This window comes from Solanum verrucosum, unplaced genomic scaffold (genome assembly GCF_900185275.1).
Source record: "Solanum verrucosum unplaced genomic scaffold, falcon-dt-bn FXZP01000261.1, whole genome shotgun sequence".
In the NCBI taxonomy this organism is placed as follows: Eukaryota; Viridiplantae; Streptophyta; class Magnoliopsida; order Solanales; family Solanaceae; genus Solanum; species Solanum verrucosum.
Window position 1 is genome coordinate 228,987 of NW_026019969.1, and position 15,692 is coordinate 244,678.

Consider the following 15,692-nt stretch of genomic DNA (forward strand, 5'->3'; position numbering starts at 1 on the left):
AAATTGACAAATATTTTTCCCCAAATTCTCTACTTCTTCACCAATTAATCACTCTTTTATCTTTCTCCTGGTTTTTCAACATTACTATGGATTCTTTAACAGTATGGTTCAAGTCTATTGGGAAATTTGTTGGACAAATTAAAAAAGGGAAAAAAAACCCAAAGAGAATGGCTTCTGATTTGAGCTATTTATCAGGTTTTGCAACTATGGAGGTATCTAATCAACTGAAATTAGTGTTTAAATTGATTGATACAAATGGGGATGGAAAGATTTCCCCTATAGAGTTGACTGAAATTTTGTTGAGTGTTGGACATCATCAAGAATTGAAAGCTGCTGAAGAATTAGCAGAGGTTATGGTTAAAGAAATGGATTGTGATGGTGATGGATTTGTGGATGTGAATGAGTTTTTGAATGTTATGGGGGTGGAAAAAGATGAAGCTAAGGATATTGATGAGATAATTAGACAAGTTTTTCTTGTGTTTGATGTTGATAATAATGGGCTTATTTCAGCTAAGGAATTGAGGAGAGTTTTAATTAGTCTTGGTTGTGGAAATTGTAGTGTTAAAGAGTGTAGAAGAATGATTAAAGGAGTTGATAAAGATGGTGATGGATTTGTTAATTTTGAAGAGTTTAAACAAATGATGGCTGCTGGATGCAATCTTTAGCCCAACATTATGGTTTTTACTCTGTTTTTTTTTTTTCTTTTTGGAGTGTGAGTCTATGACGGGCTTAAATGGAGCGACATAGATAATGAGGATTCAGGTAGTCGATCCTGAACTTTGATTGAGGTGTAGTTGTTTTTAATTTCTTAATTTGTGGATTTTGTAAGTCCTTTGGTTGTTGGATTATGTAGTGTTTAAAATTTGTTTTTAAGTTTTAAGGTAGGATGTCAATGTTATGAAAGCAAGAAGGTAACTCCATATTTAGCATAATTCTCCTCTTTTCAAGTTCTGTTTTTGATGCTTCTGTGTTAAGAAGTGTACATGTTTGTGGGTGTATTTTTCATGTTTTTTTTGTAATAATAGTTTACAAGTATCTTGACTAGTTATGCCCCTCAAATTTGGACAAGTGTGTGTTTCTTCATTTGCATGTCCACTAGTGAAGTTGAACATTTCTTGTAATTATCCCTCTACTTTGTTTTACTTGCCCGCTATATCAAAAATAAAATTTCACTTTTACTTGTCAGTTGTCGCTATTTATATATATATTTTGTTTTATTTTTTTAATTTTTAACATTAATTACTTGAATTTTTTAAAAATAAATTTTCAAGCTTAATATTAAATATTAATTAATAAAAATAGTTATATCAATCATTTTTAAAAAAATAGTATGCTAAATTTAAATATGATAAGTAAAAATAAAAGCAAACAGAGTACATAAAACTTGGTATTCTCAAGCAGGCTTGTGTATTACCCCCCCCCCCCAAAAAAAAAAAAATAACCTAAAAGAAATACAAGGCATTGATTAGCTTCCTTACAACGTGACACGTGTTAAATATGATAAATATACTTACAAAAGATGTAACAGTAAGAAAATATCGCCATTATTATCGCACAAGTAGAGACAAATATACCCATATATATCATCTACGAGAAATTAATAAGATGAGAAAATGTTTGAATGTTGCTTGTAGAGAGATTTGTAAAAAATACAATAGAATAGTTTTAAGAATAAAAGATATTTTATGTGTAAAAATAAGAAACTAAATTTTAAAAAAAATTGTAAGTGATTTACAAAATCAAATCTCCCCCATCTCTTTATCTACGAATGTTCATCAAAGACATTTGAATTAAGATTAGTCAAAATTCATTATTTTAAATGCTTCTAAACCTTGATTTAGCTTCATTATTTTCCTCCCATGCCACTTATTAATTAGTTGAATAAAGTATATGGCATGGGAGGAAAAAAAATATATATAGCTCTCAATAGTTGAAAAAACAAGAAGAAAATTAAAAGGAGGAAAAAATAAATAAAAGAAAGACGTTCAAGATCAATTTTAATGAAGGCAAATTAAATATTAAGACATTTAAAATTAAATTATACGTTTGTGCAATAATTATTGTTTATAATGGTCATCAAAGTGCTTGTGACTAATAATCCAAATCAAATTCATTAAGTTTATGATAAGCTCAAATATCTTTATATTTATTTTTGTAAAGGATAATTAAAAAAATTCTAGAAATTGTAACATTCCCTTTCTCTCATTACTGCAACAAAATATTTGTTATCAAGTGATGAAGAAAATTGGTTCCATATCATTTTTGAGGAATATATATATCTAATAGTAACAGAAATTATGAAATAAGAAACATATTTGATAAGTTTAATTTACACACATATTCCCTATATTCATATCTTCCAGTTTTTTTTTTTCATTTGATGTCCGATACGATGATATTATAAATGTAATTATTTTTCATATCACGATTAGTGAGTATCATCCTAGCTTGGAGTTTTGACATACAAAGATTCAAATTGTCGCTTTTGATCACTTCCATTCCAGCAAAGACGACAACAACAACATACTCATCGTAATCCTAGCAAGTACATTAAAAATTTCCATTAAAATTGTGTATCTGTGCATGATTAGCTAAGCTGTGCTGTGGAATGTTGCTAGGAAAAATGGGCCTTTCTCATACACTACCAGAGCCCATTTTTTTTATGTTACGGCCCAATATAGCCCATTGTATTATTACGGCCCAAATCATTCACCCCCAACATGTAGGACTTTGGTTTATACACAAGGTAGAATTCCTTTATCAATATATAATACTAGAAAATATATGTTTTTGAGAGTAACCTATTTTTTTTTTAGTTGATAGAAAAGAAATGCAAATGAGTGTGTAACATAAAGTTTCTAACGTGATATTTAGTTTAAAAAAAAATAAATCAAAAAATTCATTACTATGTTAATTGACCTTACCAAGGATTTTTATGATACTTCTTAATTGGATACTTTTTTATTTATGAATTTTAAAAACAAATTAAACCAAGAATATGAAATTGGAAAAATTAAAATAAAACATTAAAGTTGTAAAAATATCAGTTCTATGTTACCAAGCAGTATATGTTAAATTAATAGTACAATATAACACTAGGATGCACCAAATTCAATAGTTTATATTTCTTATTATAATCATTCATGTGGAAAATAATGCATATAGAGAGAGTAAATTGTTCTTCTAATAATTAAATGATCATTTTTGAAATTGTTCTCAGCATAGAGGATCTAAATTAAAGGTGAACTTGTGGGGTTTCATTGGGTATGTTGTTATATAAAGGATATAAAGACGAATGATATATATATATATATATATATATATGTTTATTTATTTATTTATTTTTGTTAAAAAAAAGTACCAAGGATTCAGAAATTTGTTGATTATTATTTTCTTTATTAAATAGGACAATATAATGGCACCACAAAAAGTTCATATTTTTAAAATCCCGTGCAAGATCCTACCTAAATTAATAAAGCATTGGGTTAATTAGGATCTTCATTTCATACAACAAAGATTTTGTTGTCTAAACCTTATCACAATATTTTAGCAGCCTAAATGGTTATATTAAATTACCAATAAACACAAAAAATCTAAAGAGGGGTCTGTTGGATTTCCAATTATATATATATATCAGATCATTTAGGACCCTATAATATAAGTTAATATTCAATGAAATAATTCATATTAAATATTGTGCTGTCTTCCTAGCTATACATAGTATTTAGTGTAACTTAATCAGCACTTTTCCAACATCCTCAAGACAATATTCTTGTTGTATAAAAAAATATATTCTGAGCATATTAATAAAAGTACAGTGGCATGAGAGTTAGGATAAAAAAATTTAAATTCATCAGTTAAATATATGATCTATAGTTGGTCGTTATCTAGGCATGTTGCAACATATGTCCTAATCTTTTCTTTATTTCTCTTCATCTATTTTATGTGCTGCTCTTGTACCAACATGAAATTTTCTACCAATCCCAATTTCAAATGATTCAATAAATACTTTTTCTATTCACTTTTACTTGTTCACTGTACTAAAAATAAATGTTCATTTTTACTTGTTCAGTCTAGAAAATCAAGAGATAAGTAATTGCATTTGTTATTTACTATTGTCATTTATTATATTTAGGGAAAATGGTCTGAAAAATATTCCAACTTTGGCCGAAACTATTGTTACGATACCAAACTTTATGAAGGACCTTTTACCCACTGCACTATTTAATAGTGTATTTTAAAGGTATATATGTGCCCACGTGGACACATTACTATTTATAATGATGCAATATTTATGATGTCCATGTGAACACATATATATATCTTTAAAATACACTATTAAATAGTGCAGGGGGTAAAAGGTCCTTTCCAAAGTTTGGTATTGTTACAACAATTTCGGTCAAAGTTCGGATATATTTCAGACCTTTTTCCCTTATATTTACATAGTGATTTAATAAAATTATTCATTATTTATTACTCTTTAAGATATATGTCATATCAATACTGAAAAAATAAAAATGGATGGTGAATACCAGAGGTGTAGCTACACTCTTGTCAAGGTGTCTAATTGGACATCCTTCATTAGAAAATTATATCGTATATACAAGTAAAATGATAATTAACAAAGTGATTAAATAACATATTTTAGACAGTCTTCACACAACAATGTGATGTAGCCGAGTAATTTCAGGTGCCTTAAGAACCAACACATGCAAACTTAAAGTGTTCGTGTGCTCTATCCGACTAGTAGCATCTCTTTTTTCACTTTTTAACTTTGCAAAAACACGTGTCCAAGAATATTAATTATTAATATTACGTAATTTAATTTTAGAAACTTTAGTACCCTCATTTGTTAAAAAAAACTTGGACGTACTTCGTAAATTTTTTGACTCTGCTACTGGTTGAATACTATATAATGATTTATTATATAGTCATGTTCATGGGAATCATATTGTTCTAGTTAAACTAATACTCACTTTCTGATTTCTTGCTCTCTAAGTCCTATTGTTGATCATGCCTGTAAACTCGATTTATCTATCCTTAATTAAATTAAAAGAAGTCTCTCTAATTATTTATTTAAGTTGATTACTTTTCAGAAAGCTTTTCAATAACACTACAATGAAGTTATCATTACAGACAGATCATATCTACACTTTAAAACAAGCATCTACATATGTTATTATTGTTTTGAAATATAAAATAGATTAGTATTACTAGTTATAATTATAAGCAGTACTTATGTAAAAGGAGTTCCTACCCTTTTAATAATTGTGTTTAAAGCTATACTATATATATTAATTAATAACTTTTATTTTTCACTATGCTGCTGGAGGCTCCTCTAGCTATTCCAAGTTGGCAGGAGCATATATAGAACTGTATTTAACTAAAAAAAATAATCCGGACGTTACAACAAATAAATGATTTAACTGTAATTATATAATTGCTACTACTATATTATATGTAATGTCGTTAAAGACTTTAACGATTCTAAATGCAATGATATTAACTTAATTACTGCTAAATATTTTATGTAGTGAGATTTGAGAAGAAAAATATACTGAGCTTCAAACTCCCACCGTTAAAATGAAAGTGTGGGCAGCTCGCCGCAGAGGCGGAGCTAGGTGGTGGTTCATGGGTTCGGACGAACCCACTAGCTTTTTCGTAGACTCTATATTTGTATTAGGAAATTAATTTATTTTTTTATGTAAATTAACTTGTGAACCCCAAACAAATTGATTTAGAACCCCTAAACTCCTAATTTTGACTCCGCCTCTAAGCTCGCGAACTGAGTTGTACCCCACTATAACTTGTATCTATTTGGCTTCAACTTAGTAAATAATCAGGAAATCGACTTTACTATAGTTCATTATTTTTCGGCATTATTTAATTAACTTTATTAGATACAATTCTTTAACCCAGATGAGCTTTTGCGTGGCGAATAATGAACCTAGCTAGAATATGTTAGTAATATAGTAACTTATAAAATCTCATCTATTTTTTTTTGTTAATACTATTTATAGGGAATATCAGAAGGGAAGCAGGAAGGAGATAAAAATGTTGAATAAAAACTTCTATCGTTATAATTAATTAGAGCTAGCATTAGCATGAACTCGATGGGTAATAACGTAACCAACAGGATTCAACAATTGATCATGCGGCTTGTGGGTTTACATCCTAGGGAACAAATCCATGAGGCTCAAAAGGCTTAACCAAGAGACAATATCTTGACAATTGTCATAAATGGTATCAGAGCTAGTATATATGTCCTTCATTGTGACACGATGGGGCAAATTTCAACGAAGATACTGATTCTCTAATATGGTCTACGTGATCTAATTAAATTTTGGAATTAGATTCTGAACTAAAATTATTCAGTTTTAAAAGGGAAAAAAGTGCAATTTATAAGATGCTATAACTTATAAGCTTTTTGCATTTCAGACCCTATTAGAAGTTGCATTTTCCCCAGAAATATAAGGTTTAAAACAACCACTTTGTCCAGTCCCAAGCAATTAAGTTTCTATTATTTGACTTGTACATATATATAAATATTAATATTTTTTTTTAAAAAAACATGGCTTTTAATTTGAAGTGTGGAAAATTGAAAAGGCTTGAATGAATTATCTTTAAGCAGTTAGATTTCATACTTGATCATTGTTCTATTGAATTAAAGTCTCAAATGGGATGCTAATACCTAATTAGTGGGCTATAAAGAAAAATAGTCATCTCCTCATAGAAGCTCACTGATTGGTATGATGATTAGTTAGCTTTCCATGTTGTTTGAAATTTAGTTCTCATGACGATTGAATAAACAAAACATCACAATTTTTTTTAATGAAATTTAGTTCTCATGACGATTGAATAAATGAAACATCACTATTTTTTTAATGAAAGGTGAAAGCGATCTATTTTTTATTTAACTATTTGGTATTATAAGCCCATTAACTCAATTAATTCAAATTCAAATGAAATATGTTTATTAAGAAGAGTAAAATGTTCCATACTAAAAAAATTTGCATTCTCAAATTTCAAAATTAAGATTTCTGATTAAGACTAAAATAAATTCTAATCATTTTACTACAGATGGATAGTTAATTAAAGGTGAAGGATTTTTTTCTTTCAATTTTATCATTCAGTCAAGTGAGAGAGACTTAAAACTTAAGATATTCTTCTTACGTCCCAAAATCAGTGTCATCTTGGTTAAAATTACTTATAAAAAAATAGTGTCACAGTAGAAATTCAATATAAAAACTAGTATGTTTTCCCAACTATACCCTTATACTCCATCTTCTGAGTAATAATGGTCAATTTTCAAGATATTTCTTAATGAACATAAGTTTTATTAAGATGCGACTTATTTTCGAAAGGAGTATTAAGACTTGTTAACATCAATCAGACCAGCAACAACACTTGGCTAAATAGCAAGAATGTTTGTTCCTACATGAAAACAAGTTAAGATATACTCTATATGATGAATAATGTCAATCAAATTGATGTGAAAAGAGAGGGTTGACATAATGATATATAAAGCCAAAATAATGGACATTAATTAATTAATTAAAGAAGTTGATAAGTAATTAAGAAAGGGTAGCAGGTGGGAGAGTGGATCGAATCCAAACCGATCACTCTCATCCTTCACGTGGATAAGCCTAAACTTGGTCGGCTGTTTAGGACTTTAATTATTCCAATTAATTAAAGTCTCTATCTACTTGCTTTTTAATTAATCTCAACTTGAAAGCTTAATGACAAATTTGTATACGACAAATTCATTTCATTTCCCTCCTTTTTGTTGAAATGAAAAGTGAAAAGAGTTGATTAGGATTTAGGGTAACGCATTTCTAATGTAATCAAATTCGATTGAATAAGGTATTACTGTTAAATCATGTAGTACAATATTATTATGCGTCTATTGCTTCTAGTTAGATAAAGCGACACATTTAGAATTTAAATCGGTGCGAAGTATATATATACACACACTTGATGTTATAAGTAATTACTCTTTTTAATCCCAAAAATATCAATTATTTTGCACTATATCGTGAATTTTCAACAAACTGAGACACCATTGAAAATATGGAATTACTAACGAGAAGTTTGTTGATCGAGATGACATTTTCAACAAGCCAATTTCCTACTAATTTCATCAAAATAAACTACTTGTTTATTTTTTCTAAAACGTATAGTGTATAATTTTATTAGTAAAATTTGAAAAACATAGAATTTATGTATATCTTATCCCTTTTTTTTGGGTAGAAAAATTGTTTCTCATAGCTTTCCGACTTTAGAGAAACTTGATATATAATTGCTATTGAGTATTTTTCTCAAGAAATAAAGAGCAACTTGATGCACTAAAATTCTTGCTATGTGTGAAACATAGGCTAAAAATACAAATAATAATAACAAGTAGATGTAGATCAAGTGCGGTAAACATGGGATAAGAATCCACTAATGGAAAAGTGAGTTTTGAGTCAAAAGATTCCAAAAGCCACACAGAACCCTAATTAGGTGCTCTTCACATGAAGGCTAAAAGATGTAGTGGTCCATGATCATGTTTCTGCCGCAACATTAGCTTGTCTAATTGGAAGGTTATGGGTTTTCATTTGTTTAATACTTAAGACAATTAATGAGTAGTTGATTAATTAATTAAGATAAGGACAATATTATTACTAATATCTTCATTATCATCATCATCGTGGTTGTCTAATGTTTTCAACAATTTCATATGTTTTTTCCCAAGTTATCTAGTGGGAAGAAGAAGAAGAAGACCATGTCTACCTTGAAGACCCCACTTTTTCAAGATTCCAACACAAAGACATCTTTGGAAACTGATTGTGTTATCATGCCAAAAGTAAATCCATAAAGCAAGCCTCATATTCGATCATGACACTAACCTAAGTCACCTTAACCCCTCGTAAGCCTTGTCATAGGCAGGATGAGACATTACCCAAAAAAATAATTGTAGTATATTCAAACAATTATCACTACTAAAGATGAAATAAGAAAAAATTAATAAATTTTTCTTGAACTCAATTCTAAATTGACAAATAATTAAAAATAACTATTTTAAGAATCACGATTCTTCTGGCTAGTTTTGTTGATTTTTCTGGGGTGGGGATGGGGGTGGGTTGCTTTATTTTATTTTTTGTTCTATCTTCTATAGCAGGATAATTTTTTTACAAATAAAATAAAAACTTCTCCACTTCTCTCTTGAGTAAGCTTGGCCTGACCTTATTAAGTTTTTATTTTATTTTCTTCTTTCTTTATTTGTTTTTGATTACTAATTGTGTGCTAATTAAATCACGATCTTCTGCAACATTTTCCCATTATGTTTTTGATTGTTTGGTATAGTTAAAATTGTGTCATCTTGATGTGGACCTCAATATTTGCATTTAGTCAAGATTTATTACTCGGAAGAATGATGTTTAGTTCTTAGTTTAATAAAAAATATTCAAACCATCTTCCTATTCAATTTCTAATTGGAATAATATGATTTAAATGACGCTTTTCATTCAGAATTAAGAGAGTGGGTTTTGAAACATATATATTTAATTTTATTTTATAATTAATTTTCACACACATATATATAGAGGTTAATTCGATCCTGAAACACTAATTTTACATGGAATTGAATATCCTTAGTATTTTCATGAATGAAAGAAATGGCTCTTTTAATTCGAAGTATCCCCTATATATGAAAGTAATATGAGTCATAACTCACAGCCCAAAAATCATGTGCGAACCACATTTGGCGAATGAAGGTCCCGTGCATATCCTTCGCTGTAAAATTATGTGATGTACCAAATTAACCGATAGCAAATATATATATATATATTATTTTACTTATTTTTAATACAATTGCTTTTTCTTGTATATTCTTTGTTAAATTTTTTACTATGCCACTCTCAGGTTTCTATTCAAGAAAGCTAGAGTATGTGTTACCTACCAAAAAATATGTATATCAACATTTAGTACTTGAAATTTATGAAATGGCGGGATGCATATTTTTAGAATTAAGACTGCGATTAGAATAAGGAAATTTCTACCATTACCAATTGGACTCTTATACAAAACTAAAAAAATCATTTATTTTTTTATTATATAGAAAAAAGAATAGCAGAAATACCAATCATTTGGGAAACCATTGGCCAGATATGTAGTTCTACTTAAACAAGGGAAAGAAAAGAAAAGAGTATACAATAAAAAAAATAGTAAGAGGATAGCATTAATTTCAGTTCCTGGAAAGGTGGTGGGAGAATCGTTGACTGCCCTTGAAAATGATGTTTTTGCTCTATTATTTGATTTGCATTTTCTATTTTTATTTTTCCTGTGGGTAATTTTAAATATTTAAACTTTACTCTCTTTTTTTTTTGTTTTATTTATTTTCAAACCTTCTAAATAGTTTCTACTAATTTATTTGCACTTAACGTAAGTCTTGATTATAATAATTTATATGTTAGTGAGTAAATATATTTTTAGATATGATCAATCTTAACTTAGTCCGTCTTTTAGGTTCTTGCACCTTATCCGCCTCATTGAGTATGAAGCTAAGTGTGTCTTTTATAAATTTTTATAACCCTTTATGATTGAATAGATCTAAATAATTAAAAAAATTATGTAACAAAATTTTAGCATCTTTAAGATGTATATTCAAAAATTTCTACAAAAATAACTATTTACCACTACTCACTACTAGAAACTAAAGAGAGGGAAATTGACCATCAAAATCATCTGAAAATTTGATCGATGTTGGTCAGTTATTTCCCTACAGTATTTTTAATAATACCACCTCACTATTGTTGAATTTTCAACAATAAAATTGAAAAAGTGTAAAATCGATCGAGTTCAACAGTTAAAAAATATTGCAAAATTTATTTTGTAAAATTGATCGATTCTGGTAAATTTTATTTTAAAAATTCATAAAATTACTTCTTCTTTTTTTATTTATAAAAATGAGCTTGAAAAGTGAAGAGTATAAAATAAAAAATTAAATATAAATCTTGAAAAAACAAGTACCACTGGTATAGCGTGAAGACGGGGATCAGTCCAATGATGTATTTTATAATTGTGTAAGTTAAAAATTGGTTGAATTCAATTAGTATTCTCCAAAAAATTAAATTAAAATAATCGATTGATGTTGGTCAATTTTTTATACTGACCAACCCTAAATCGAAGAAGGATTTTCAATTGAATTATATGGATATTCCTCAATAATTGATCGTGGTTGATTTCCCCCTTTTTTAGTAGTGACTATCCTATAATTATTTTCACCATTAGTTGTTGATATTGCTTATCACTATCATCATCATAGTCTTTAACCACTAAAATCAATTGTCATCAACGTTAACCACTATTTATAATCATCACCATCAGCGTAACCACTATTACAATCACCATTTATAATCATCGTGATCAACAACCATTATTACAATCATGCATTTATCACTATCAAGTATCAACTATCAACATAGTTTGACATTACTATATATCACCAACTACCGACATTATTCACCACCATCATTAGCTATCACTATTATCCACCACAATTATTAATTGTCACTATCAACTACAACAATCAACAATCATTGTTAATCACCACCATTAACTAGTTACAATCACCACCGTCGGATAACATAATCTCCATTCATCACTCACAACTAGTATTGCTATCCATCACTGTGATTCCATACCAGAATTTTTATTAAATTCTTCAATTGTCATATAATATTTTAAAAATATTTATTAACATAAGTTGTATTAGATTAATTTTGTATTTTATAGTTATTAACTTTTAAATATATATATAAAGACAAGTCTTATTAGATATGTTAATAAAAAAAATATTTATTGTGTTTCGATCTCAATATATAACATCTTAACATTTAAGTATATATTCAGATTCATATATTTAACTTTTAATAAATATTTTAGTATTCAATTATATATTGGAATTTAAACATCTTAATTTTCTACTATTATATAAGAGGGAGTTTATGATGGGACATTCTAATGTCCCATCATAAACTCCCCATATAATATATAATATAATAATATAATATAATACATCATTTTTCTACTATATAATATATAATATATTTATTTATTTTTCTACTATATAATAAAATGGAGTTTATATAATATATAATATAATATATATAATATAATATAATATATACATAAACTCCCTTTTATTATATAGTAGAAATATAATAATATTATTATATTATAATATATAATATAATAAATCATTTACAATTGACTTAAAATATTTAATATTTAAAAGATATATAATAAAATAGGTTGACTCTCAAAATTCTATCCGGGTCACATATATTGGGACAGAAAAAATAACATATATCATTTTAAATAATAATAATTAACAACTTAAAACATCTGAAAGACATTTTAAAAGGGTTAATTTTGTAATTTTATCCAAATCACATAAATTAGGACAAAGTGACCAGCAATGTAGGATATTTGAAAGTTACATAAAAATATTATAAATCACAATAATTAATAACCTAAAACATTTTTTTTTTAAAATGAAAATTTGGATGACTCTTCAAATTTCATTTGTCTCACATAAATTGAGACAACAAAAATAACATATATTGCGTCCATTTTAATTTATTTGTCTTAATTTTCTTTTTATATTTAAAAATTGCGTAAAAATACTATAAATCATGATAATTGACAACATAAAATATGTTTTGAAAAAGATACAAAAAATTGCACTGATTCTTGAAGTTAATCTATCGTAAAAATACTATAAATCATGATAATTGACAACATAAAATATTTCAAAAAAAAAAATACATATAAAAAAATTCGATTGATTCTTGAAATTAATCTATCGTTAAAATTTATGTATAAAATACAATAAATCGTGATAATTGACAACTTAAAAATATTTATTAAAAAAACACAAAAAATGAAATTGATTGATTCTTAAAATTAATCTATCAATGTCACATAAAATGAGACAAAAGTAGTAATATGTATTATTTAATGTGAAATTATTGAAAAATACGTAAAATGTATTGTAAATCTTAACAATTAACAACATTTGATTAACTCTTGAAATTTTATCTATGTTACGTACATTGAGACAAGCGGAATAATATATATTAAGTATTTACAAATTATGTAAAAATATTATAAATTACATTATTAACAACTTAAAATATTTAAAAATCATATTAAATTTAAATAACTCACTATATTTTATCTGTGTCACATACATTAGGACAAAAAATAATAGTTATTGCGCCCGTGCGTAAGGGAGTTTATGCCCAAGTATAATATATAATATTCAATGACTCTCCAAATTTTATGTGTGTCACATAAATTGAGACAACAAAAATAACATATATTGGGTCCATTTTAATTTATTTGTCTTCTTTTTTTAGTTTTTTTTTTTATATTTAAAAATTGCGTAAAAATACTATAAATCATGATAATTGACAACATAAAATATGTTTTGAAAAAGATACAAAAAATTCCACTGATTCTTGAAGTTTATCTATCGTAAAAATACTATAAATCATGATAATTGACAACATAAAATATTTCAAAAATAAATACATATAAAAAAAATTGATTGATTCTTGAAATTAATCTATCGTTAAAAATTATGTATAAAATACAATAAATCGTGATAATTGACAACTTAAAATATTTATCAAAAAACCAGAAAAAAATAAATTGACTGATTCTTAAAATTAATCTATCAATGTCACATAAAATGAGACAAAAGTAGTAATATGTATTGTTTAATGTGAAATTATTGAAAACTACGTAAAATGTATTACAAATCTTAACAATTAACAACATTTGATTGACTCTTGAAATTTTATCTATGGTACATACATTGAGACAAGTGGAGTAATATATATTAAGTATTTAAAAATTATGTACAACCATATTGCTTTCTGTAGGCTTCGAATTATCGTGGTCATTTTTTAGGCTGATACAAGTTTTGTACATTTTCTAATTTTTTTTAATATTATAAATCACATTAATTAATAATTTAAAATATTTTAAAAAATATATTAAAAATTGAGTTGGTTTCGGGAATTTATTTATACTATATAAAATGGGACAAGTGAAGCAACATATAACATTTACAAATGACTTAAAAAGCATTAAAAATTACAATAATTACCAATTTAAAATATTTAAAAGCTATATAATAAAATAGGTTCACTCTCAGAATTCTATCAGGCTCACATATATTGGGACAGAAAAAATAACACATATCATTTTAAAATTACCAAAAAAGTATTATAAATATTAATAATTAACAACTTAAAATATCTGAAACACTTTTTAAAAGGGTTAATTTTGTAATTTTATCCATATCACATAAATTATGACAGAGTGACCAGTAATGTTGGTTATTTGAAAGTTACATAAAAATATTATAAATCACAATAATTAATAACTTAAAACATTTTTTTAAAAAAATTTAAAATTTGCATGACTCTCCAAATTTTATTTGTGCCACATAAATTGAGACAACAAAATAACATATATTGGGTCCATTTTAATTTATTTGTCTTATTTTTTTTTTGGTTTTTTATATTTAAAAAATGCGTAAAAATACTATAAATCATGATAATTGACAACATAAAATATGTTTTGAAAAAAATACAAAAAAATTCCACTCATTCTTTAAGTGAATCTATCGTAAAAATACTATAAATCATGATAATTGACAACATAAAATATTTCAAAAATGTTGTATGTGGGTAGTCTTATTGTGCCTTGAATAGCGTCAAAGAAAGTACAGGTTTGTGATAAAAAAACTTATTCCTTTATCCACGCAAACAATCGCTTCAAAAACTCTGTTATTAGCCCCAAAACATACAATTTATATTATTGGGCGGGCAACATTATCTAGTTATAATAAAAATAAATGAGACTTAAGAAATTAGAGAAGAAGGCGGGCCGGTTAACCTGGGGAAGACCCCACACTATTATTTAGATTCTTCATTATCCAATTGCCAACCATTATATTCTTATCAAATTAATTATTATAGTTATTTTATATTATAGTACTTAATAAACAACAGTATTATTGTCACTTTTATTAATATAATTGTTATTACAATAGCAGCAGCAAGGACCATGCGTCTTCATGTATAAGAATTTGACATCATTTTATTAAAGAAAAAGGGTCAAATATGCCTCTAAATTATTCGAAAAGGTCTAAATATATCTCCCATTTAAAGTTTGGCTCACTTGTATCCTCGCCGTCCAACTTTTCGTCTAGATATGCCCTTATGGGTGTTAAACGCCAAATGGAATTGTCACGTCATTTTTACATTACCACGTGACATTGGAAAAGAGTCAAATATACCCCTAAACTATTCGAAAAGGTCTAGATATACCCCCCCCCCCTTTTAAATAAACTACCCGACTCGTTTTCAACAAAAAAAAATTAAATTTTTATTTTTTTCGGTAAATCCTGAAAATGAGTAATTGACTAATAAAAAAATAGGGAAAATATGAAGAAAAAAAATATATAAAATTAACGCCAAAAATTTGCAAATAAATATAGTAACCTTAAATTCAACAATTTCAACAATTTTTTTTTTTTTTTTTTTGATAAATCACGAAAATGAGTAATTGATTAATAAAAAAATATGAAAATGACTTTATGCTGAATTTTTAGGTTATATTTTTCATATTTTTTA

General features: G+C 26.7%; 2 protein-coding genes across 2 annotated transcripts in view; one reads left to right on the forward strand and one right to left on the reverse strand.

Annotated features, from left to right (window-relative positions):
* The window catches only part of LOC125815425 (uncharacterized), a 188,330-nt gene that overhangs the window by 76,201 nt on the left and 96,437 nt on the right, over window positions 1-15,692 (reverse strand). The gene's annotated exons all lie outside the window — the stretch shown is intronic.
* On the forward strand, window positions 84-743 carry LOC125815446 (probable calcium-binding protein CML10). The gene has a single exon (XM_049494917.1). The coding sequence runs from the start codon at window positions 87-89 to the stop codon at window positions 663-665; it is 579 nt and encodes a 192-aa protein (XP_049350874.1). The 5' UTR covers window positions 84-86; the 3' UTR covers window positions 666-743.

Excerpts from the sequence above, each read along its gene's own strand:
- LOC125815446 (XM_049494917.1), top strand. The coding sequence starts at position 87 with ATGGATTCTTTAACAGTATGGTTCAAGTCTATTGGGAAATTTGTTGGA.